The 27017-nt window shown below is 37.0% G+C and overlaps 1 protein-coding gene across 7 annotated transcripts; it reads right to left on the bottom strand.

Annotated features, from left to right (window-relative positions):
* Positions 1 to 1172: 1172 nt before the first annotated feature.
* PRP4K (pre-mRNA processing factor kinase PRP4K) lies at positions 1173 to 26849 on the bottom strand. 7 transcript variants are annotated; one of them, XR_014183282.1, is made up of 18 exons: positions 26701 to 26849; positions 21722 to 22915; positions 18553 to 18726; positions 18135 to 18290; positions 17319 to 17400; positions 15781 to 15991; positions 13230 to 13303; positions 11696 to 11786; positions 11171 to 11318; positions 9743 to 9880; positions 8420 to 8573; positions 7167 to 7281; positions 6517 to 6668; positions 5960 to 6046; positions 3917 to 5253; positions 3199 to 3391; positions 2443 to 2488; positions 1173 to 1357 (listed from the first exon to the last, which is right to left on the bottom strand). XR_014183282.1 is itself a non-coding variant. In XM_082045053.1 (15 exons), the coding sequence occupies exons 1-15, from the start codon at positions 26736 to 26738 to the stop codon at positions 5050 to 5052; spliced, it is 3018 nt and encodes a 1005-aa protein (XP_081901179.1). In that variant the 5' UTR covers positions 26739 to 26849; the 3' UTR covers positions 3711 to 5049. The 7 variants fall into 7 exon arrangements, 1 of the variants encoding a protein (XP_081901179.1); XR_014183283.1 differs by having other exon boundaries at positions 3306 to 3391; XR_014183284.1 differs by having other exon boundaries at positions 1173 to 2488; positions 3306 to 3391; positions 3917 to 3962; positions 4476 to 5253.
* Positions 26850 to 27017: the final 168 nt, after the last annotated feature.

The following is a 27017-nucleotide window of genomic DNA, read 5'->3' as shown; positions in this document are numbered from 1 at the left end:
TACCTTAAACTGAACACTGAATCTCTGTAAATATTTTCTTAATGTGTTTTTACTATTTTATGAATAGTTAGCTCATACCTACTTTATGGAAAGACCTGAGCCACAACCACAAAAGTCTGTGTTTATGAGGAAATAGCTTGAGACACTAAATCATAGAACACCAGGTTCAAAGGGACTACAAGGATTATCTTGTCCAACCTATCTTGGCAAAAGCACAGTCTAGACAAGATGGCCCAGCACCCCATGCAGCTGAATCTTAAGTGTTCAGTGCTGGGGAATCCACCACTTCTTTGGGAAGATTATTCCAATGGCTGTGTGTTCTTATCATGAAAAGTTTCTTTCTTGTGTTCAACTGGGATTTCCCCAAAGAGTAACTTGTACCCCATTACCCCTCCCTTGTGAAAAGGGAGTCTCCATCTTCTTTGTAGCCACCCTTTAAATATTGGAACATGGTGATAAGGTCTCCCCTGAGCCTTCTTTTCTCTAGGCTGAACAAACTCAGTTCTCTCAGCCTTCCCTCATAAGGCAGCATCCAAGACATTTATCATGAAAGAAAGGGCCAAGTTTTTCATTTAGAGAAAGTAATTATCACAAGGTTAAATTAAGTTTTAGTTACTTAAGTATTTAGGTGAACAAAACTAAGGTGTGAAAGTCTAGGAGACACGTGTCATTGTTTTGCTTCTGTACCCATGTGACTATAAGAAATATCCTTAGATTAATAATTTGACACATAATTTACAAGAAAGGAAAATACACACTCCATCCCACTTCACCATGCTGCTTCTCCCATTTGACTAGCCTCATTTTTTTCCTATAAAGATTAATCTATAAATATACCTGGCTTCCCTTCTCTGTAATACAATGTAATTCTTTCATCCTCTAACTCACACAGGCTAGTGCTTCTCTATAAGATAAAAAACAGGCATGGGGAAAAATCTAAGTGAAATCTACAGGAATTCCAAAACCAGGAGAGAGGCAACTCAACAAAAGACAAGAGTGCCATTTTACACGTACTCAAGAAGATATTTTCACAGATTCCTTATTACCTCTGATACCTTGGCAGAAAATCCCAGCCAAGGAACTATACTTTGGTTTTAGTGTTTTTAAAAATTGTTCATATATTTAGCAGCTTTGCAGTATGTTTTTAAACACAACAGAAGACAGGATGCAAGTAAGTTTTAAGCGTACTTTATTAATGTCAAGCAATTGCTGCTTCCAAGCATTCTCCACCCGAGTTACAGTTTTACACATACTGTAGAAGATCGCTCTATCTCCAGTAGTACCACAGGCTGGTCAGCCTTCTGTGTACAGCTCAATATACAGATAAAGGTTCTTCAGAGGTTTAATGCCACTTACCCTATGTACGGAGATAAAGTATTATTAAAAAAGTTTTAAAGGAATCATTACTTTCTATCACAGAAACTCTTAAAACAGTTTCTAATTTTTATATTATAGTAGAATACACCAAGGTAATAAAAACACATGCTAACTGCATAGGGCTGGTATCTTGTTTTTTCTGAATGCTTAGCAAACTATGTTAAATGTGAAGCTCATTGACACCATCAGGGAGAAGGAAACTGGAACTAGCACTGTAGTTTCAGCCAAACTTCCTTTATGTAGGACCTCAGGTGAAGATACAAATTACATCTTCATGTCCAGGAGGAAAAGACAAACTATCCTCCCTCTTTGCTCAGCTGGGAAATAGTTTAACATAAAAACTCTGCTGCAGAGCCACTCTGTTTGCACCAAGCTGCAACCAGGGAAGTTCAGCTGATAGCAGCAGCACCAGCAGCTGCTCTGCCCCCCCTAGAGACCAGGGGCTACTGAGACAGGTATTGTCTAAAACCAGAGAAGGTCCTTGACAGTGTTTTCAGTTCCAGAGGCTTTGGAAGCCAGAACTAACGTTTTTTTTTTATTGTTGCCAACAAGGAGTGTCAGCCGAAGCAGATACTGGAATGAGGACTGAAATACACTTGTTTTGAATAACCCCTGTCAGCTTATTTCTGTAGCAATAATAAAGTCTGACAGAATTAAAACAAATAATGAACCTGCTGAAGTTAAAGAAAAAAAGTCCATTATCTGCCTAAATATTTACTAGTTTAAACATCTGTATTTTAACCAAGTACAATGGCAGATTTTTTTCCCAAATTTCCTACGGTTTGTACAGATCATTCTACCATTTTAAGAAAATTGCATTTAAACAGTAATACTTATTAACCTACATTTAATCACAGTAAAAAAACAAACCAAAACAACGAAAAAACTCTTCACCAGAAATGAAACAAACACATCCAAGTAGCAAATTCTAATACAGTAAGTATGTTCCAGGAATTATCAGTACTGCAGCAGTTTTAATCAATTCTACATTAGAATGCTGGAAACCAAAAGATTAAGACAGAACTACACAAAGAATATTTTTCGTATCTTTTATAGGACAGAAACCTTTGTTCATGTCTTCTGGTAGTCATCATCTTCTTTTGAGCTGCACCTAGAACACAAAGAACAAGTAAACGAGCAACTTTATGCTTCTCCAGAACAGCTTAAAACAGTTCTGTAGGCATTAAGGGGCATCTTTTCTACTGCTTTGTTTCTGTATCACCAACTGATTTCATTGTTTAATATTCCTATTTTACGACTAAAGTACAAAGCAACAGAAAGAATAAGCTATTACTACAGCTGTGTAAAATTGCCCTCAGAAGTGCTGCCTATGTTGTAAAGTGTAAGTTACTTTCTGTATTTAACTGGCAAGCAACAAGCACACATTAACATGTGAAAGCTAATTTTTTTTTAAATTTCCTGTATGAACAAGATACCTTAATATGTGGAAATAAGAAGACACTATTTTTCATTAAGAATTTTACAAAATAAATTGAGACAGGTTGAAGGTTCCACATAGGCATAAAAAAGCACCCATCTCCTGCTTGTTTTCGTAGTTAGTTCATTACATCTCCTCGGTGGGGTATTCCCCACCAGCAGAATGACTGCTCTGTGTCATTTTTCCATTCTTGAGTGCACTAAGAGTGCATGATTGTTGCCATTATGTACCTAGATGGATATAAAAACCCTTCTTAGTTCAAATAGTATCATAAAGTATGTGAAACCAGTGGGGTTTTCACAGCTTTTCAGAATATATTAATAAAAAGGAAGAGATTAAATTCTTAACATTGTCAGAGAGAACATTACATCAGCAGTATGGACCTGAAAGGTTTGATTCTGGTTTCCTCACGCTGTATAACCAACTCAAATGTTCCAAGCTGTCTTAACTTGTTGCTAAATGTTTATCTACACATGCTGTCAGAAATAACCTTGTTAGGAAGGTGAAGTTGGTGTCTCAGCAAATCAGACCCATGGAGTAGGCGGTGAGTGGCCTGTGACTCGCTTTCCTTTTTCTCTTTCAGCACCATCAAAAGGAAAAGTGAGAAAAACAGCATAAACATTAGTTAAAGCCTGAAATTAATCCCATGTCCTACAGGAATAATTTCATTACAATGAAAGCAGACAGACATTATCTGTAGGGGTTTTTTTGCTCTGTTTTTCTTTAAGCAGTGGTAATTATAGATCTAATTAACACACCCTACAGGTCTCCCAAAGATCATAATGTCTAATAATCCCTTTAATTTAATGATTAATAGGAAATGCAGGGGTGGTTCTTACAAATTACCTGATTTACCATAACTGAACACAGATTCTTTTAAAAATGGCTACAAATGCCTTGTTCACAAAAGACTTTATTATCTAATGATGCATACTGAAAACATACAGAAATCTGCATGGTCCACTTTACATGCAGCAGAACAATCTTCACTTTACAATAAGTAAGTGTCAACTGTTTTATGCAAGAGACAACACTTTAAAGTCACATTTCTTAAAGAAAAGCTTCATTTACAAAAGAAATAAAAGGTAAAGAAGCAATTACCGCTTTTAAAAAGCAGCTGCTTTGTTCAAGAGTGGAAGGTTTATGCCTGTATTGAAAGACAACATGATCACAAATAATGAAAACAATGAACAAATGAAACACTTTTAGCATAAAGCAGTACACTTTCAAAATGACATACAAATAGTTAAAAATTTCATTAGGTTGTCTATCTAGCCTTTAGATATAAGGTCTTTCGAATGAGATCCCAACATATGTAATTACTAAATGAAAACTCTTCTGTAAGTATTGGTTCTATGTCATAGTGAACTGTATTTAACAAAATGTATACAAAGTCTATAGCAAGTTGATTAAAAAAATTAAAGTAATAAGAAACAGTACACTGAAGGCGCTCTATCCATCAAGTGCGCACTCTCAAAATTTTAAATGTGATGAACAGAACAGAAGCTGTAACTATGCCACGGTTACAATGCCAGAAAATAAAACAAGATCATTAATCAAACATGCAGGGAATTCTGCCACAATGCTATTGTCTCTCATTTGTCAGTTGTTCCAGTAAAATAACAGCTTAAACACCGGTGATGTTGATGGGTTAGCTTACCTTCAGTGTACTGAAAGTTGTACACAACCTGCTTTAAAAGAGGAGACCATCCCTGCGGGCAGGCTCAAGAAGGAACAGACCCCCTTCGGCACTGACTACACCAAGGGCATGCTGCTGTGGCCTGCACACACACACCTAGGAAAATGTGAATATAAACAGCATTTATGCTGGCCATTTCTTAAAGACAAAAATGAAGCCAAGTCTGCTAAAAACAAATCAACCACCCAGTATTACTGCTCTTTTTTTTCTTTCCTTTTTTTTTTTTTTTTAATAACAGATGATTTTTTTCTTTTTATAATATATACGAACTGCAACCATATACATTAGCATTGTACTTCTGTGCAGTCTTGGCAATTAAAACAGTTCTACAGTGAAAATTTTCACGTAAGACACAAAACAGAATTACTCTAACATTTCTAAAAGAAATATCGGCCTTGATGTTAATTCAAATGTATCATTTCTTCCTCAACTTTGCAGGGGAAATATTTATGTTTATATACATTAATAACTGCTGTGAAATTTCTTCAGTCTTTGTATCTTAATTACTCAAACCCTTTGAACTTCTTCATCTGGTTTAAATTTTTTCCTGGATGAAGGCGTGCTGCAGAGCCTGGTTGATGCTAATCCGTTTAGCTGGGTCTAACATTAGAATCTGGTCCAACAAGTCCTTCAGCTGGTGCACTTTTTTACGCTGGTCTTCAGGGAGTCGTTGGCACCCAATCAAGTCTGCTAACAGGTCCTTGGTTGGATTAATGGTGCTCATAACAGTAACTTTCTCCTACAAATACAACAATAGCAACCTTGTAGAAGAGCAGTAATGCAAGAACCCCCTTATCCCTTTTACAGAGGAGCTTCAGCAGCAGCTTTTCTGCAGGGTTCTCTCATATCTGATCAGCGATGCCCTTTGGCACCATGTGGTCTCATAAATCCTCATGCGGGCAAAGGAAATGAGCAGAAATAATGTTGCGGGGGCAGGTCAGGCTGCATCGTTGGCAAAGAGCACGTGCACACATGAGCCCAACACCCCAGTTAACACACAACATCTAAATTCCACAGGGCAAGTTACCATGCCTGATGACTAATTGTGATTCTTGATAAATATACTATGCTAAAATGATATAGAAAGTAACAGTAACCTCCTACAACACAAGCACATCATACCGAGGTTGGACATCCTTCTCAAAAATGAAGGCAGAATTTTATTTTTTAGTAATTTAAGGATAGATTATGCGGAAATACCCAATATACCGACCAAGAATAAGCTTAGATTTCTCTTAAACACATTCCTAAATTGTGGGAAAAATCTCTGTTGACCGTTTCTAACTATGCATCCTGTCCATGCTGCCGCAAAAGGAAACTCTAATAGGTCATTAAATCTTATTTTTAATTAAGATGTCAAGATACGTTTCATTAAGATGTCAAGACCATAATAGTAAAAAAGCTTGGAAAAAAGTAATAGGTTAGTTGACACATTAAGAACTTACCCTTTCTGTCACTTTATCTACTTCTATATACATAAAGTTGAGATTTTGATCAAAGTGCTGATCTTTGAATACACCTTTTCGAATCATCTGTAAAACAAGGGAAAATCAAGAGTTTCCGGCAAGTTCTCTGTGTCTTACAAACTCCACAAATTAGCATAAATGTCTACTAACTTATTGCAACATGAATAATTCAATACTAATGAAAAATACATCAAAAGGACAGTAAGAAACATCTAGATTAAATAAAAAATACAGTTCAAACCCGTTCAAAAAGGACACAGTATCTTCCATTGACTTACGTATTTTTTTTCAGGTCAGTGCTTAGAAGGTTTCTGCTTTCCCTTTACACTTAGTCTATGAGAAAGAAGCTGTATATTTTCACAAGATTTTAAATCAATACAAGTTATACAGTCAGAGTGATGTCTGATATTTACTTGCTGTTAAGAGAAGATGTATATGATAAGAAACAGCATTCAGAGAGAAAAAAGAAAGCATGTTCTACTGTTCATTACAGCAGTTTGAGGTATTTCTAAAAAATCATATATGATTTTTCTTACCTTGTTTGGCATCTTTCCTTTGAGATCCATGGCTAGTTTCAACATATGGTTATTGGTTTTGCCAGGAAAGAGTATTTTTCCTGTATAAAGTTCATATAATGTGCAGCCTACAGACCACATGTCTATACCGTAGTCATAGATTTTTCCTATAACTGAAACAGAGTAATTCCAGTTAATTCTATCAAGGCAGACTTAACGATGCAATACTGCAAAATCAGACAGATTAAAAAATTCTGGTTTGTAAACTACATTGCTGTTCCTCCTCTTAGGAACAAGTTGTCACCAAAAAAGAAGGATGCAAGCCTTTGAACTTGTACAGTATCCCTATTTTGGAAAGGGAGTTTTTTTACCAAATACCCAAACTAATCAGCATTAATTAAATTAGTAAAAACCAACAAGCCAGAACAATACCTCTAAGTTAAAACATAACTATAACCAATTAGAATGTCTTCTCCCTGTCCTCACTGAACTGACCACCAACATACATGAAGAGTCACAGAAACATGCTTTCAAAGTCTGATTTTTTTATTTCCAGAGTGATGTTTTGCTAAGACCAAACAGAGAGTAAATTCAAGTCAAATTATAATTTGCTAGTACTGGTATATCCTGATACTGCTTAAGATACATGCAGCAAATCCAAATGTACTTACTGATTTCTGGAGCTCGATAAAATCTACTAACTAGATATGGTGTGATATCATTATCTGCAACATGCGAAGCTGATCCAAAATCGCAAAGCTTCAATATAGTTTTAGACTCATTGACCTGAAAGTTAAACATAAATATCCATTACCACTATTTGTAGACAGAATTATGAATAGCACTGTGGAAGTAACAATACATTTAAGTCAGAGATAAGAAAAATATTCTGCCTTTGAGTTAGAAGCCCTTCCCATATTTCAATCCTTCCTCTCTGTATTTTAAGGAATCTGCAAAACCTTCTTAAATTGAACATGACAGTTAATATACTCAGATCCTACAAAATAAAAAAAAAGGTCAGTTTAATGTACTTTTCCCTTACCAAAATATCCTTGGTGGACCTTGATTTCATTCCAGATACCGAAAATGAATCAGTTTAGACTTCCAACTCTAGCATTCAGAGTACCACTCATAAACCAATATATTATTCACATATCTCACGCTTACATAGTAAATTTTACTGTTGTGATAGCAAGAAGAGAACGTTTTAAATAAAATGAAAATCTGAGTTTGTCACAGGGATGACCACCAAGAAAACCAAAGGAAGCATATTTGATTCCTCTGACACAGCTCTCACTCTGTTAACCAGACTGTTTAAGGGAAGCAGAAAAGGAAAAAGCAAACAAAGAAACAAAACCAAAACCCACAAACAAACTAGCCCCCCCAAAAAAACACATTAAGGACTTTTCCCCATTATATCATTCACACAAACAAAATCTCCATCCAGACTCAAACAAGCTACTTCCATTTTGCAGAAAGCAACAATATTTCTCAAGTACTAATGGAAAAATTCCCAAGACTTCCCCTAAGAAAGAACACTGTTTAACTTTGCAAGATCTGCTTTCTGAAAAGATACAAGTAGCTGCAGGTTTGTTTGGGAAAGACTGTAATAAATACAATATTTTATTTAGCTGCTGTATTATATTTCTCACTTACAATTTATACCATGATAGTGTTTTCTATTGAAACTGTATAAATGTAACTGCTCCTAGGTTTATACAGTCCTAAAATTACATTTAGCCTTATGAAGGCAACTGTGAGGCTGATGTGGCCTCCCATGAAAAGGAGTTTGACACCCCTGCCTTAAGAGTTTCAGTTAAAGTAAATTTTGACTTCACTTAAATTAACAGAATTATATTAATTTCAGCTACTTAATTTTACACAATTGACTATGCAAAATAAGTTTCAATTATTTACTACTTACCAAAATATTATCTGGTTTTATATCTGCATGTAGGATATTACATCTTTTAAGAAGTTTTAAAGCCAGGAATAGCTGCTGGCTGTAGGAACGCACAGCTTTAATATGGAGTCCAACATCTTTCCCATACTTTTTCAACACCTCTCGTAAATTCATACTGTTAAAAAAAAGGAAGTGACAGAAAAAAATGAAAAGAATTTAACAAAGAAAACATATTGGCCCCCTAAACTGTAAGAAAAAATGAAGAAACCAGTCAGTTTTAGCATTTTTTTTGAGAAAAGCAGCATTCAACTTGGCATGCATACTGCTCTGTTAGCTACAGCAATGAAACAAAATTACTGGTCAATCCTATACTATATCCTATACTGTATAATTACATACTAGACTGGACTTTATTCATAACACATTTTAATCAAGATTAATTTGAGAGAATTTATTTGCAGATGAACAGCATTTTCTTAACAACTGTACCACCTTTGTACTCATTTTCTGAAGAAAAAAAAGGAAGTATACAAAAAATAAAATACAAGTTGAGGGGGCAATCTTTCGATTACTTAAACAGATAAAAATATCACAATTCCAGGGCACAACTAACATTGTATATAAATAATGTACAAGTGTGTGATAAAGGGATAGTGCAGATCAAGAAAATAATTTGTGTGGCTTATTAATGAAAATATATAGTAATTTCATAAAATTTGCATGGTTTCAGCATAACTTATATTCACCTCAAATATGGCAAAAATTAAAATATGACATACACAGCAAATTTAGGATACAAACAACTTATGTCTCTAAGCAGGAATGGGAACTAAAGCAATTCATATTCTCAGATGTGTCATAAACCTAATTATTTAAAGAAAAAGTGAGCATGCAAAGAAAGTACTGTGATAATTTTGTTCCTTAGACAGTTGTTATATATGTACTCTTCACATAATAGACAGCATTCACTGAACCCCTCTGGAAATAAATGCGTTCTTAATCCAAACCCTTAAAATAACGATGAAAAATAATAAAAATATTGTGACACATATACAAAAAATTAATCATTAAAAACAGCACTGGTGAGATGAAGCATTTTTAATAACACTTCATTTTGTTTCAAATATTGTCCAGGCAGAAAGTTCACAATGACACTTCAAGTAAATCAGAAATAGTTCAGTAGCCTGTGGATTTGTGCCTCCAGATATTTTTTTAGAAGCTCCTTGCAGCCTTGAATCTTGGCTATAGAACAAGGTATCAAAACAGCAGCCGAAAACAGAAAGGTAAAGATCATTCAATAGCACTTAGCTTTTTACAGAGAACCCCAAACATTTGTCATCTTACCTGAGTGGCTCAAATACCAGACAGAGATGCTGTTTGTGGTAGAAATGCCTGAACAACCGTAAACAATGAAACTTGTCATCAGGATCTGCATCATTGAGCTTCTTCAAAAATTCCAGTTCTTTTAGGCCAGTTTTTTGCCTGAAAACAGAGAAATAAGATTAGAAAACAAAATCAGTTAAAGTCTAATACTTTTAAAAAATGTGGACACTAACTTGTGCTGTTATAATTATCAGGAAATGAGAAGTGTTTTGTCATTACTTAACGTACCACAGCTTAAAAAAAAAAAAGAAAAAAAAAAGAAAAAAAAATCACAACAGTGATCTGCTGTCAGATCGTTGGGTAAGTTTCTTTAATTCTTTGATCTTCACTGTGCCTTTGTAATCTACTTATCCTTTCCTCCTCCCCTCCTGGTTGCATGTAAAGTTAAAATTAGACTTCCTCCTGTAACAGGACACTTCGGTTTCAAACAACACTCACTTAAGAAGTTTACTTTTTCTAAAAGAGTATTTAAACATGTCTATTATTAAACAAAGTTTAAAGCTAAGCTGACTATAAATTACACACCAAAACTGATTATCTATACAACATACCAAACCGAAAATAGCTTATCCTCACTATCTTTTTAGCAAAACAAATAAAACAAAAACCCCACACAACAAACTTCTAGATACCTATTCATGTAACTCAAAATAATCCAGTTATACACAGAGCAAGACAACTTTTAAAACTTCCAAGGTAAAATGCATGGAAAAGATTTTCACTTAAGTTGTCTTTAACAGAAGAGGACATAATACATGACTGTAGAAATACTGCAGCAGGTACGGAAAAATTAATATTATAGACAAATCCTCACATATTGTAGTTTAACAGATCGTACTTATTAATGATCACTCATTCTGAAAGACCTAATTTTTTTTTTAAGTTTCAACAGGAAGAGTCCCATCCTTTTTAATATATCTTATATACACGCAAACACACAGAGATCATACAAAAATAATTAATGTACGGAAGTATTTTTGCAAGTTGCAGATGACTGATTAGAATCCAAGCCAGAGCCTGCCAAATCGATTTGGTCCATCCAAACAAAATTTTGTACAGTCTACACTTCGCATCTCAAAAAATTTTAGGGCCAGGCAGGCCTGATAATTAACTGTAACCTTGTTTCTTGCAACCGCTGTTCCCTGCAGTTTTCCAAATGAGAAAGTGCCTGATGAAAATGCAAGTACCCTTCTCCTGTGACAGCTGTAACAAGTGTGGATACAGAGTCCTCAAGCGCTTCCCGTTATCTGGCCCATATTAGCAGAAAAGGCAGGAATCACAGCTGTAATCTGTTACTTCACTTGAAACAAAGGGAGATTCAAATCACATCATGAAAAGCTTCCAGCTGGTTCATGCGCTTTATTATTATTAAACAAAAATGTTACTTACATAAGTTCATTGTTCCTGATGATTTTAACCGCTACTTCTTGGTTTGCTCTCGCCATGTCCCTGGCTCGCACTACGTTACTGAAGACTCCCTGACCAGTGTAACCATAGACATTGTAACGTTTATCTAGAACTTCACCTATGTTAACACCTGAAGGATAAAATCAAGCCATTTAAAGAGTTGTGAGTGGCATACATCATGAAACTTTTAATGAAAAATAAACTATTCTGTATAATTCAGAAAAAATAGGATAAATGGTAAAATTACTTAATATCACAGCGTACAATTCTTTATGTCACCAAGCTCTGTGGAAATTATGGGGAACAAACTGTGATTCTCCAAGTCTGGAGTCTTTTAATAACTGAGGTTAAAACCTGCACGCTCATTTCACCCTTTGTATTACACATGCAGTGAGGGCGCTGTGGTACATTTACATCAGAATAATGTTTCAGTAATTTTACATGAGGATCTTTTCCATTCAGCACCCTCGTTCTAGCTGTCCTTGCAAATCAACAAATGCAACTTACGGTAATAGCCTTCTGCATCAGTCCAGTTATCCCTGAGATTGGGGTTTTCTTTGAAGTCTTTTCCAAACCCAGCAGCCCTTAGACGAGCACTCTAAAAGAAAAAGAAAAGTAACAGCTTTGCTTGTGTGCTCTATGTTTCTCCTTGATGTTGACTTACCACAAGCCCTTTTATCCTGCTAAAACACTGTTCCTCTCCCCACAGTACAAACACACTTATCTTGTAGGAGAGATAAACTACGGAACACAAAATGCTATTTACACATGACTATCTAAAGACTGATGCAAGGAAAGAGGATGGGAATAACCAAAAGAACTATTATTAAACATAAATGGGCAAAGTTTCAATGATAACCCACAAGGAACTTATACAAAGTCCTGTTAGAATGAACATCTTGGACCATATGAATATGACTTTTTACTTACAGTATGTTTATAAAAATGTAGCAGTTTGCTAAACTGTAACTGTTTAATCCTTGAATTTCTGCTCATTCTATGTCACTTCCCAGATTTCACACTATTATACTTACAATCATAAAATTACTACAATTGCTGTTGACATCACTTAATGGATTTGGAAATATATGCTCACAAAATCAAATCTATGAGTAGTATAGAATATCTTCAATTGAACAATAGCTTCTAGAAGGGGGAACTGCTCACTCACAAGCCATTTCAAGCATTACTTGTAATTTTCAAATTTTTAAAAGCACACCTGCCCACACTATCCTTCAACTATTTATCTTTTTCCAGGTCAAAAGGGTTTTGATTTTAATATTATTATTATTACCAGTGTTACTAGTGGCAGCCTGTTGTCACTAATGCTTCTGTCATAACTTAACAGATAATGTCTGCCATAAATGAAAATTAACTGGAGAATTTAAGTTAAGAAGAAAGTTCTGTCTTGACTTATTTCTCAGTGTTGTGCTTCAGCAACAATAAGGTAGATTGACAGAGAATGGCAAATAAAGTCTCAAAACTAGTCACTGGACTGCTAAGATTTGCAGGCCACTTCAGCACATTTAGACAAAGGCTGCTGGAATAGTGCAAAAGTAAAAACAGGAAACGCATCTCTCCATTCAAAAAATCCCACTCCCACCACACAAACCACCACATTACACCAACACAGCATCATTAGCAAATTAAAATATCTTACACAGACACTTCTGAAAAAAGCACATATTTAGAACAGTGCAACACGGTAACACTAGCATAAAGCTTAACTTACAAATAGGTCTGTTACTGTGTGCCATTAGAGGTCGTATTCAAACAGCATATGAATTCCCTAATTGCTTATTCTGATAAAACTCCCACTAATTTCAGCAGGTTTTCTTTCACTGAAATATTAATTAAGAGCTACTTTGTCTGGCTTGGCTGATCAAAAGATTCAGAACACACCATCCACTCAGTTACACGTGCCATTTACAAATCAAAGTTCCCACAAACCTGGGGTGGGAGTGACACCTGGAGTGACAGTAACACTTTTAACAGAAATCAAGCACAAAAATCATACATTTAATTTCCAAGAATTACCTACATCAAAATATGCAGCGAACATATCATCTGATTCTGTGAACATATCGGGAGCTAGCAGTTTCTTCTGAGCTGAACCTTAAAGGGAAATTTAGAATACTCAACATGAAAAAGATGACAAACTAGTAACTCTGTTATCAGTTAATTCATGACTTGGTATCTTTACAGTATGATCTAAGATCAGAATGTTGGCAAACAGGTAACTCTACTAAAGTTTCTAGCAAATACCATTTTACATTCTAAAAGTACAGAACTCAGATTGGTTAAGTTCTTCAAAGCACTCAAAAATTCACACCTCCTCAAAAAATTAAGTAGTATAGCTTTCAAATCATTCACAAAGCAGAAAGAAAAAACTACATACTTACATGATTCCCACAGATGACTACACACACATACACATAAAAAGAAATATGACTGTGTGTATATATAAAAAGATACAGACATGTTTTCCATATACAAGCTCAGAGGTTTCTGCTAATCACAAGGTATTTTACTAATAACTGAAATTTTAAAACTCAGAAGTTGTTTCTTTGGAAAATGTTTTCTTCAACCCTGACAAAAAGGACCTCATATATAGCTTTTAGTCAAAGACAGTGTTAACCATTATGTTTAAGAGAAACATCTTTTATGTGGGCAAGATTATCCCTTTCTCACCTTTAAATCATCTTTAAAGTCCCAAAGACATTTTACTTGGTTGATAAAAGCAAAGAAATATAAATTAAGTACATGTTAGTGAAAGCAGGTAAACTTCACACTATTTCATAACACACATTATGGTAGGATTCCTTCATGACCATGGCAAATCACGGATGCTCTCTTCAGGGTACTAATCAATGTAGAAAAATAAATGGTTAACTTCAGATTCTTCAGGTCTCATGATACATATAACCAACCACTTTCATACAAAATAACTAGACTGAAATCTTTTGACAGTATCAAAAACTCTCATCCATCACACTGACACTGTTGTTTCAAGGTATAGACCTGTAACCTGACGCTATGGCGAGAAAGGTTACACCATTGTTTCAATAAATAGACCCTTCCAGCAACCTCCTCAAATATTCTTTTTAGTTCCAGTTGTTAATGCTTGCGCTACGCTACAATGGGTTATTAACTAGTTCATGAGCAACTTACTGTCCTGCCTCTATATGAGGGAAGGATATAAATAAAAAATGGCTCTTACAAACAAAGATGATACACTGCTTCTGTCTGTTATTATAACCACCTCCACCCCAGAATCCTACTGATAAATGAAAATTCCCAGATTTTAGTGTAAATTATCTTTATTTAAAACGGAACTTCTTCCACATCTTAAAAATGTCTGTGTAGTTAACGGTTCTATTTTCATATATTTTAGTGGATGAAATTAGAAAGCAGTACATGCCTCTGACAAAAAAAGGAAAAAGATATTGTCTGTTACAAATAAGAAGACTTAAGTCTAAACTTGTGGTATGCAAACAAAGGAAAAGGGCAAAAGAGAGTTCTCTCTACCTACACCGCAGGAGAACAATCCTGAAACACACTGCTCAAGGGAATGGTAGGACACTGCAGAGCAGCACGCCAGTCCCAAAGAGATACAGCTTTATTACTTCAAAGAGAACTAGAACATGGCATATTTAGCCCTCAAGGATACATCTAGCACATGGTGTGAAATACAAGCTAACTGTCCAAACATTTCCTGAAGGGCTGGGCAGGTTTCATAGCACTGGCTAAACAGTGTGTTGTTTGCAATTAAACTGTAAAGAAAAACTGAAGTAATTAAAACTAGTTAAAGTATGTCCACACAGCAACTACTCATACCTTTCGACTACTTGAAAGATGTACAGTAATCTACTTTGAAAAGAAAGAAAAAAAAAGGCAGATTTTCAATATTACAGGGTGCACTGTAAGATGCTCTATTTTCCTTTTGCCACAGCAGGCACAAGACAGGTTTTGTATCAAGATGTATTTCATTTCAGTATTGTTGTACAATAGATTATATGCAGGAAGAGGAAGAAATAGCCATTTCTTCAGCAAGAAGTTGTCCCACCAAAATGGACTTACTAGCAACAACTAGCAAAAGCCTTAATCATTTTAAATTACTATAGACCACTTATATTATTCTAACACAGAGGCTCTGACCAAAAAAAGGGACAAAAAGCAGCATAGTTTCCAATCCACTCCAAAATAAAGACTAGGACTATATTAAGCTTCTATGAAAACAACATGTGTAAGTGAAAAGAAAAATTTGGGAGTTAAAAACAGTGATTCTTAACTATAATGACAGACATCATTATTTGCTCTTCCAGATTTATAGCATGAATTGTGTTAAGATTTATTAGAAATATAGAGAGCACGTTCCATTAATATCATCAAGAAGAAAGCTTTATTTTAAATGTTGTTTTTTAAGTACTATAATATTCTTGGAAACATTCTCAAATTCTGTCCAAAAAGTCAATCTACTTCCAAGTCTGGAAGCATATAAGGAAACTAAGCAAAATGTCTCTTTTGAAGTGCTCTGCTTAGGAGCTGAGCTTTCATATATTGCACTATACAGTGAGATTTCAGATTCTTACCATTGTTCTGTTCAACCGTCATGAGATTGTGCTTGGCTTTTACAGATGCCTCAAATGTGTCCACATTTTCCCGTTCATACTCCTTGACATCAGCAGCTACTCTTTCTAGGATGTCATCTGGTGAATTAGAACGACTACGCGTACTACTTTGAGGACTGCTTGGTTCAGACGGTACAGATATATTGCTGTCTTCTGTCTGGCCTTTGTATTTCTAAAAAAGGAATTTACTTATTAATCTCACGCTCACAGCTTATCACAATTTAAACATTTTTATACTCAGCCTTTCAATGGTTTCTGCTAAACCTTAATCTTTGCTTTCATAATCACCTACACCTGTAAAGGCAACAGATTATTTACTTTAAACTTCTGAAAACTCTTTTTGCCACATCGCACCACAGCCCAGACCATAAAATAAGACTAAAAAATCCACGTGTCCTATTGGCTTTTAGATTTCTGTAAAAAGCAACTTTTTATTGAAGATTAACTGTTTTGTTGTGCATGACAAAATGTCAGTACCAATAGATTTATTACTAAACCATCCTGGCACACAAGTGCTTAAAGTCTTTAAGGAAATATTAATGAGCTTATATCTTACATTCTACAATCTTTTCTATTTTTATTAGTGTTACAGTACAGAAAAGTAGTTTTTAAATTCAGGTTAATTATGTGAATTGGAAATCCTGTTCAGCCATTCATTCTTGCTGAAAAGTTTCAGACACATTAAAAAAATTCAACACCTTTACAAATTATTTCTTTTAACTCAAGTAGTATGAAAACATACAAATGTCACTTCCTCTCCCAAAAGTCAAAAATCAAACTGAATAAATGCAGATACTGCTCAGTTACTAAGGCCAAACTATTCAATAATACAAGCACAGGTTTCCCATTTAGGGAATGAAGCTCCAGAATTTGCTTCCTGCGTGGACCAACAATAGCTGTAACCAGCCTTTAAAAATGATTTACTTTATATGGTTCTGCTCACTCAAAGTTCTGAGGGGTTTTACAATGGGCTTTGTATAAAATTCAAATGACGAACAGTATTTTTAGTGCTGCTTAAAATATGCAGCACACTGTAACTGGTGCTTTTATAACTAAATATTAAGTAAATGTGCTACAGCATTTTGTTTACTATGTTCTAACTGTGCCAAATCTCAACTTTAAAAAAAGATACCTGACTTGTGCTGCAGTATTATGTCCCCTTCGGCCACAGCTCCCTTTCAGGGGTACCAATCACATATTACCTGCCACCACTGTTGTGTCCTCACCAGAAATTAGAATTTTAACATACCAGAGGACCCTCAGAGAACATTTAACTGTCGCACAAAAACGACTTACAGAAGAGTTGCTTCATTCTTGAAAGCAATGATTTTGCAATAAAAATGTAAAATTTAACTGAGACTAACATTCACAATAAATTCATTGGAAAAAAAACCCCAGTAATTACGATCATAATGTTGTAATACGCTAAGAGCCTTCCTTTATCACAATATTTTCACTGTAAACATAAAACCTGTAACCCAGATAATATAACTGTGTACCTGAACAATTGCTTGCCGCTGTAATCTTCTTTGTCTTATCTCTGCTTCTTCATCCTCTTCTTCCAAATCAAAGTCTTCAAGACTGCAAAAATATAATTACTCTTTATATAACATCATAAACATAAGATTATCTACTGAATTTACCAAACGCAGTTCTTTGGCATAGAAAAAACACAATATATTAAACAATAGCTGTTCAACTGAGCAAGAAAGCAAAGGTGTATTAAATCCCAATGTGTATATTTACATCTTCTTACAGAGAAAATTTATCTTTTGATATCTCATTGGGACTTTGAGTATTTAATTTTTAACTGTAAACAATTAACAGTAACTGTTTGAAGAGAAAACAAACAACAAACTTATTTATTTTCATTCCAGCATCATTCTTTCCTGATAATTTGATTAAGAATGCATATGCTTGTGCAATGGGATTAAGTACATATTTAGCAAATATAAAAACAATTTGCAGATAGCAATTAATCCTCTTAGCTGTTACAGTTTTCCTCAAGTAATAAGCTTGAGAAAACAAACCAAGTATTTCCACAAGATACTGATCAAGTTGAATTTAGAAACCAAACAACATGTCATCCCCTCAGGTCTGCTCACTAGCCAACAGGTCTTGATACTTCTTGCATACTCCAAGGTTTTTCAGATCAACCCAACAGTAATTCGACAAGATCACGAGTACTAAAACATGATTAAAGTTTTAGGTGACAACTCAAATACTACAACCATGAAGATAAATGTCACTTCATTTTCTGTATCAGGGGATCTGTATTTTTACACAATCAGCACCAGTTAGAAATTAATTCTTACTTTTCATCTGATGAAGACTCCTGTTCAGCTTTCATACCCTCAGAAAGACTACCTTTAAATTTGTCTTCTTTAACTTTGCTTCTGCTTCTACGTCTATGGCCACCACGTGACCTGGACCTCCTTCGAAGGCGAGATCTACTTCTTCGGCTTCTATCCCTGGTAACAATAAGAAGGGGTCAGGTTTTTGGGGTTTTGGTTTTATTTTTTTGAAGAAAAGGAGGAAAACCTATTCATAAAACATAAAGGCACATAATGACTGCAAGTAATAAAACAATACATGAAAGACAAAATGAATTCAATTATGCTCACATATATAAATCTGGACAAACATGTACTGTCTTTTTACACATAACATAGCAATCTTTATTCTTTTAGTAATATTTTACAAAATATATTAAAAAATGCAGCATGTCTTTACCTCCTCCGAGGAGACCTACTCCGCCTTCTTGGAGATCGGCTACGTCGAAGAGGTGAACGAGACCTCCTTCTAATGGGGGACCGAGACCTTCTCCTGGATGGTGACCATCTACTGGGTGGGCTAATGTCTTTTGATCTTTCACGTCTAGACAAAATATCATCTCTGGTCCGTGTTCTTAAAGCAGAGGAAGAGGACGGTAGTAAAGTCAGGAGCAAGTTGAAAACAAAATTCACCATTCCCTCCAAAAGCTCACTTGAAAATCTTACTGAAAAGTGAGGGACCACCAGGTGGGTTTTTGAGGGAGGGATGGATCAGTATGTGGCAGAGCTGGCTGCCCTTCCTGTGCCTGTCTGCCCATCCACCCCAGGAAATATGTGCCCATATGCAGAATTAGCTCAGGACAACTCTGGAAACAGAGCTTGTTAATTGCTACCACAAAGATGAGAGGTTTTAAAACAAAGCTTGTGTTTAGGTCTTACATAAATAGTGGCCTGTTTTCATGTTTATCAGGAACAGTATTTAAACAATCAATGAAACCCAAAAACTAATTCTTAAAATTCTCAGCAACTTCACAACACAGTATTGAAAGTTAGGACCACACTACTGCACATCAATGACTTTAATGTCTATTTCAATTTGTGTACTAGAACTGGTTGGCTTCAATATTTTACATTCTAATAAAGCAGGTGAAAACTAAAATTCTTAATTAACATGTAAACTAGCCCTTCTCAAATTAAAAAATAATTTGAGTTTGATACTATATACTATTCAAAATTTGTTAACTCTTGTCTATAGAGATTCACAATTATTCAAGAAAAAAAATCCTTGATGGGACAATTACATTAAAAAGCTTAATTGTATTCCATGGCAGCAAGACTTCAATCAAAAACTGGAAAGGATAAAAGTTAAAAATATTTAACAACTATTCTAATGAGGCTGCAACAGAATTTCATGGAAATAGTTCCACACCGTTGTTCAAAGAAAATGTTGTTATTCTAGTTCTTCTTCCTTCCCCCCTTTTTTAAATCAAATTGGGACAAGCTATTTCAGGTGTTATATCTCATCAATTAACCAAATCTCTTGGGTCTGAAAGATTAATTCCACCCATTCTGTAATAGCTTTTTGTTTGTTTTGAGACTGCTATAACAGCTTCAGTTACCTTAGCTATGTATAATGATCAGGCACACAGAATTGATGCAAAATAGTAAACAGTGGGACAGAAGGAAAATTTATGCACATGCAGAAGTACTGACAGCTTCTACAAGAAATTACTTTAGACTTAACTGCTGGAGCAGACCAATCCCTTTAGCCCATTTAATTTACATTATGTTCTTGTGAACAACATTACACAAAAAGTCACAGGATGAGCTGACAGTTCCAGATTGCCTCGCTAACAGTGTGGCTGTACTACCAAAACCCAATCAAAATATCTGTAAAAAAATAAATCCTTTCATGGATCATAGGTATGAGACAAAAAGTAAAAGCTGACTGAGAATTTATAGTAACATCGTATAATGAGTAACTTCAATCCAAGATCTGAAAAGTATCATACATGATTAGAACAATGGAAATAAACATGAAAAATAAAATTTCTGGGAATTTTTGGTTAAAATTGTTCATTAAAGCTCCTGAAATTCTCTGGCAGCCTGAGTAATTATAGGTAGGTAAAACTCCAACTCGCTTTGAATTAGTTCAGGATGTCCCACAAAGAAAGATTATTCCTGCTTATTTGCAAACACTTTCAGCAGAAAATATTTCTTAGCAATCCCTCACTCACACACTCCTCACCACAGTGCTAAGAAGTATGAATTTGATAGAAAAATCCTAGACACATGCATCACTTGTAATAGTGTCTAGACAACTAATTCAAACTGGCTGCAACGCAAGCTGTCATGAGAAATGAAAACTGAAAGATATAAAATGCTACAGAAGAAAAGTCAAATACTACATCAAAGAAACTTAGTGGTTGTGCTGATACATTCCTGATTCACCAGAGAGCCCTCAGACAAACTGCCAGCATTTACAACACTTGCTAAATCTGGCTCACACTACTGGGGTCATCCTCCAAAGTACCTGCAGTATCACTAAGCAGTCGTACAAACAAATAAGCTGATAATGCACCTGTAGAAGATACCCCGTACTTGAAACCAGAGCAACCTTCAGTGATGCAGGCAGAAAGATTTTCACATCTATTAGGTGCTTATTTACTGAGCAAGATCTTTGTGGTCCAAATACAAGGTCTTAAATTCATACTTCTTTGTTATTAATTCTCAGAGAAGGCGAAGCTAAACCCCATGATAAAGTTTTGAATCATTAATTATCCACAAGTAATGCTGAACTCTTCTGCCTGTTGAACTGCTTACATTTAATGAATTAACTTCCAAAAATGTATCCACTTATATTGTTCTCTGCTTGAGAACTTACCATCTAGGCCTTATCAGCTTCAAAGGAGACGTTAGTAATGGTTTACATTACATTTCAAGGTAACTGCTCTAATAAGCTAAATTGTCTTTTTAAAAAACTGTCAAGACTAGAAATACATTAAAGACATTTCAGTCTTTCTCCTTTAAGTATACGCAAAATACAGTCATTATATACTACAGACCAATAACAAAGCAACACTACCATACCTTCAGCATATAAAAAATACAAAAGATTTTAAGAAAAAACATCACTGTGAGAAGGACGTTTGCACATGCTGACTCTATCATTAGGGTTTTTTTTTTGAGGGGGTAACGGGGTTAATTACCCACTTTCAGCTAACACTGATGTGTACGAGTGGAGGGAGCTCTCCACAGAAATTCCTGAGAGCAACATAACTATTAACTAAGAAACAAAGTAGAAGCCAAATTCTGAACCCAACTGAGTGACAAAAAGGAGAACCTGAACAACAAAACTTGTTCACCATAATGGTGTGAGCAACTAATAACTCAGCACTGTAACAACCAAAGCTGAATTTGCATATCTGACAGCTGAGGACAGTATTTTTTAAAAACTAAATACATACAAAGTAAGCTCATAATATAATATACAACCTGTTCACTGTTTTGAAGGTAATCTGTTTTCAGGTAAGCTATTTTCAGAATAATACAAAGAGATAAACACTGAACTAAAAGATGGTTCCTTTAGTAATACATTTTGGCAACAGTTCACGACATCTTTAAGTTACCTGGGAGAAGAAAGACGCCTCCTTTCTGAGTCTCTTCTTTTCCTTTCTGCAGATCTACTCCTCACTCTTCTAACTGGAGACCGGGTTCGAGAGGGGGATTTACTCTGTTTAGATCTACGATCATTAAAGAGAGGGGATCTGCTTCTTCTTGACTTTTCACGTTGTTTGGGAGATAAGCTTCTTCCTTTTGGGCTACGGCCAGGTCGTCTAGGGGACCTGTTTTCTTTCCCTGAAGAAGCATCTTTAGACGGAGATTTAATTGGCTTTTTTTCTTTCTCAGTCTCTGATCTCCTAGGTTTTCTATCTTTGGACCGCGATCTTCTATCTTTGGATTTGCTTCTGAGTTCTGTTGGAGATTTAGATTTTCTGCCACGATCTCTGCTTTTGTTTTCATTTACAACTGGAGACTTTCTGCGATCTCTTGATTTATTTTTATCATCAGCCTTATTTCTATCCTCTGGGGGGGATTTAGACTTCCTGTTTTTCTCCTGAGATCGTCTTTTAAGCATTGGGGACCTAGATTTCCTTGTCTGATCTTGAGACTTACTTCTCTTATAAGGGCTTTTGGATTTCCTCCTCTCTTTTGACTTGCTTCTGGTTGTCTTCTCTTTGATGCCATCAACTCCTGCCTTGCCTTTTTTTTTGTCAGATCTGTGCCTAGTCCTTTCTTTTGATTCACTCTTACTTCCTTTCTTGGAACTAGTTTTGTTGTCCACAGGTTCCAATTTCCCCTTAGTGTTTGACTTAGCTGTAGGTCTTGTTCCATTTCGCACTTTTTCATTAATCTCCCCCTCTTCTTCAGATCCTGATTCATAACCTTGTAATATTAATCCCATCCCAGACTGGACTTTTCCTTCCATTAATTCATTTTCAAGTTCAGCTTTCAATAATGCTCTTTGTTTCTCCAAGTCTTCCAGAGGAGCTAAAACATCAATTTTAGTTCTTTTAGCTGGTCCATCTTCTTTGTCAGAGGTATCGGCTACCTCTTTCCGTTTATGTTTCTTATGTTTGTGTCTGTGTTTATGTTTTTTGTCCTTATCTTCTTCTGAAGAATGTTTATGTTTCTTATGTTTACTTCGGTGTTTGTGTTTCTTTTTTTTGTGTCGGCTGTGCTTGTTCTGAGGTTGGTCTGCCTCTGATACTTCCCCGTTTTCTTCATTGACACTTCTCTCAGATGCATCAGCATCCTCAGCCCTGCAAAAAATAAAAATTACAGATCAGTACTATCAACTCACTGCAGTCCTTAACCTTGTGTTGACAGTCCTTTTTATGACAGAAACTGGCATTTAATTACTTACATTTGGGAGAATTAAACATGCACCACTAATGTAACTAAGTTATAACAGTAGATATACTTCCACATGAACAGACAGCTATGACTGCAAAAATAAATACTACAGAAGGAAGATACAGCAAATGCACTAATAAAAGTGATTCTATGATTCTGTGAAAACAAAATGTGTGGGTGAAATTAATGCTTACGGTTTTAGGTTCAATACGGACAATATCTGGTAACAATATACAACAATGCTGCATATTTATGCATCCTGTCAGTCCATCAACTATCTTATCTGCTGTTCCACCCTGACGCCTAACCCAAGCTGTGCCTTTTTAAAGTATTTTCAAATGGCAGAACACAGTTGTGCTCCAAATATCAAATCTTATTTCAAGGGATGAGCTGACCACCCAATGAAATCATCTTGCAAAATCTCATGCAGAGCTGACTAATTCTCTGAACTGCAATTTCTTTCTGTAAGTGGACACACCTGTTAGGAAAATCAAGAACTCTTCTTATAACGCATTTATATTATTTATGCAATACAGGGAACACTATTGAGGAACAGGATAAACTAAAGAAGTCTAATTTCAGAAAAGCTTTCTGGTAGTATACAGCAGACTATCAGCTTCCCAGTGGTAATCTTGAGACCTGTAAAATGTCATTGACTGAAAAAGCAGAAAATAAGTCTATGGCAGGTTATTAAAATAATAATCTACAGAGTTTCTAAAAAAAAAAAAAAAAAAATCAAAAAAAAAAAAAATCATTTCAATCAGCTAGTCACAGCACCAGGCAATTTAAATAGAGTACTTCAAAAATTATAAAATTCAGTCCTGACATCATGCATTCACGCATATTATCTTCCTTAGATACTGTAGCTGGTTTACCAATAGGTTTTTTACAGTGTTTAGCAAATATTTCCTGATCTCATTCAGAACGACAACAAAGTTACTGTCTGTGATAAGATGGACATCTGCCTTTTGAAATCTGTTACCAAATATTGTACGTGCCAGAGTTCACCTTTCTATAAACTGACCCCACTTAAGCAGTTTCAGAATTTACTAAAACTTTATAACTTAAATATAGCTCTCTCTCTATCCCAAGCCTCTTTCATTGAAAAGAAATTCCCTCAGCATTGACAGTCAGGAGTTGTGGGGGGATGTACATGGAAATGTACAAATATCTTCCAAACTCTACCAGTTGCATACAACAGATATTTCTGAATAATAAGATCAATGATCCAATAGAATAACTACAGCAGAAATATTCTAAGTCAGTCCTAAAGGACAGCGCTTACACTATAAATTCAATTAGTGTCTCCCTAAGTAAGGATCGGATCTTAAAACAGCACACAGTTACTGATTCTCTCCTGCTTGAGTTAATGCAAATTCTAGTACTAGTAAATAATCCAGAATGTTCTGCAACATAGACTAAAATTTTTGCTAAAACCACAAATACCTTAGTGCTCTCAAATGAGAAACTTTCTAAAGGAACAGACTGTTTGAGTTAAAAGTACACAATATTCAGAGACTTAAGTCAGAATGCTGTATGTTGTTCTACATCTCTCCCACTACTTCTGCTTATGCAAAGCATATAGAAAGAAAAGTATTTTTCTGAATGGCTTCCTCCTGACACCCAACTCCATAATGGCAACATAATATCAGAAAGAAAGAGGACAAACTGCCTTAAAAATGAGCTTGCTCTATGTTGCATTTGGCACAAAAGACATGAAAAAGGAGAAAGTGAAACTTTTTCAACTTGAATTTGCAATCCAGAGCAAGTATGTCAGTGATATAAGTTGGCTAAAGGGCAGAGAAATGTCACAAAGAGAATTTTAAGGGAACGATGCATCTTTCAAGATTTCTTTTAGTTGGATACAAGATGCTGTATAAGTCCCTGATAATACATTACTGGTGCTTCAATACATTATAAAAATATTACAGAACAACAAAAAACACGCTTATTCACGCTGCTAATGATTAAGTCTTCCTTCTCTTAATAGCGGAAAGTGACACTGAAATCTATAAGGAAGTCATTTTGTTATGGTATGTCTCTTAATGTTATGTAACCACCTCACCTTACATTTCACAAAAGCAAGTTGGTAGCAGAGGCACCAGATACCAGATGAGATGCAGCACCACTGACTGCTAATACAACTGCCAGCTTTCTTCGCATTTGTACCTCAACTATGAAATTACTATTAATTTACTTAATATGCATTAAATATTTCAGAGTTTATTCATGTTCAGGAATCTGTTTATTTCAAGTACTTACATCAAAATATGGATAAACTTTTACTTCATTTAAATGCTTCAGAGATGTAATGATACAGATAAGAAACCTCTTAAGAAGATTTCAGAAGGGAGATAAGCAACTACATGGTTAGGTGCTAAAGGCTTTACCTAGGAAGGAATTGTGACATGATCTTGTTATAGCCCCACTTTTTCTTACTTGGAATTCAAGAAGATTAATAGAAGATTTGCAAAGACACTTCACTCATCTTTTCCTACATTAAGATTTCCTACCAACAATTTTTACGTTATTGCTTTTAGTTCTGTGAAATACTCCTCCTTATATGCTCACATGTTCTACATGGTACACATGTACATCCATTGCTTTTCCTCACCTGTTTCCTACTCCCGCGATTAACAAAACAAATAAACAACGGCCTTAAATTGCTGCTTTTAAAGGGAGAAAAACATAGAAAGTTTATATGGCTAAAATGTTTGTAAAGCGAGAAGCAGCAATAAAGTAATCATTAGGTGGTCAGCTCCGGGCAAAAGTTCCAGAGAAGCAAGTGTTCACAAGGTCGTGAGCGTCGACAAACCTAAAATCTCACGATGCTGACCGGGGTGTCAGGAAAATGCAGCCCCGGAGCCCCGGTCCGGCGAGAGGGCGGCAGCTTGATCTTCGCTTCCCAACGGGAGCCGGGAGTTACCAGTCAGTCATTCTGAGGGCTGGAAGGAGGGGCTGGCAGCAACAAATCGCTTTTTCCTTCCACCAGCGCTAGCACTTTTCATAACGCGAGAGCGCCCGGGACTCGGGGGAGGTGGGCTCGCCGCAGGGCGGCTCGGCGGCAGCCGGAGGGGCAGCCCCGGGGCACCCGCTGGCCCGGCTCCCCCCGGGGAGGCCTCGCTCGTACAGAGTCGCGGGGATGGGTGTGGGGGGGGAGCGCCGGCCTGGCTTCGCCTCAGGGCTGCCCGGGCAGCCGTCCGGCCCAGGAGAGCAGCGGCCTCGCAACCACGCGGAAGACGGGGATCACCCCCTTTCCTCCCGCTCCCCGGGGAGGGGGGGCAGGGGGCGCCCCCGCCCCGAGGCGGGAAAGCGCACGCGGAACTGAGGACACGCGCCCGCAGGTCCCGGCTCCGCTTCCCCTCCCCCCGTCCCCAGCGGGCCGGCTCGCGGCCTCCTGCACACCCCCCCTTCCCCGCCGCCTTCCCGGGCCCCAGCCCGGCGGGACGCGGCTCCCGCGCCCCGACCCCACCGAGCCGCCTCACGGCGGGGCAGCCCGCCAGCGGCTCCTATAGCAACCCCTCTCCCCCGGAGTGGCCGCCTTCCCCCGTCTCCCTCCTCCTCTTCCCTCACTGCCTCCCTCCACCCGGGCCGCTTCCTCGTCCTCCCCTCACTCGCGCTTTCCCTCCGCCTCCCTCTTCTCCTCCTCCCCCCGGCGCCATAGCCAGGAGCCTCCCAGCCGGTCTCTTACTCTGGCGCTCGCAGCTCGGGCTCCACCGCGGCGGCCATTTTGAACTTCCAAACTCCTTCGCTGCCGCTGGGGAGACGCGGGGCCGCGGCGCACGCGCGCTGGCGGCTCCGCGCGGGGGGGGACGGGGACCGACACACGGCGGGCTGAGGCGGGGGCAGCCGGCCGCCGGAAGTGAACCCCGCGCACTGGGCAGGGAGCGGACCGGAAGCTCCACCCCCTCCTCCCGCGGGGGCGGCTGAGGGGCGGGGGCGCTCGGGCGGCGCGTTCGGTGCCGCCAGGAGAGGGGGGAAGATGGAGCGGGGTTCGGGTGCTCGGCC

This window comes from Streptopelia decaocto (genome assembly GCF_964273445.1).
Source record: "Streptopelia decaocto genome assembly, chromosome: 2".
Lineage (NCBI taxonomy): Eukaryota > Metazoa > Chordata > Aves > Columbiformes > Columbidae > Streptopelia > Streptopelia decaocto.
The sequence above is the reverse complement of the archived record's forward strand: the minus strand, read 5'-3'. Positions and strand labels throughout refer to the sequence as shown.

Coding starts and splice junctions, on each gene's coding strand:
- PRP4K (XM_082045053.1), bottom strand. CDS start 26,738: ATGGCCGCCGCGGTGGAGCCCGAGCTGCGAGCGCCAGA. Junction 7,282..8,419: donor TAAAACCAGATAATATTTTG/GTAAGTAGTAAA, acceptor TTTAACTTTCAG/GTCAATGAGTCTAAAACTAT. Junction 5,254..5,959: donor TAGATAAAGTGACAGAAAGG/GTAAGTTCTTAA, acceptor TTGTATTTGTAG/GAGAAAGTTACTGTTATGAG.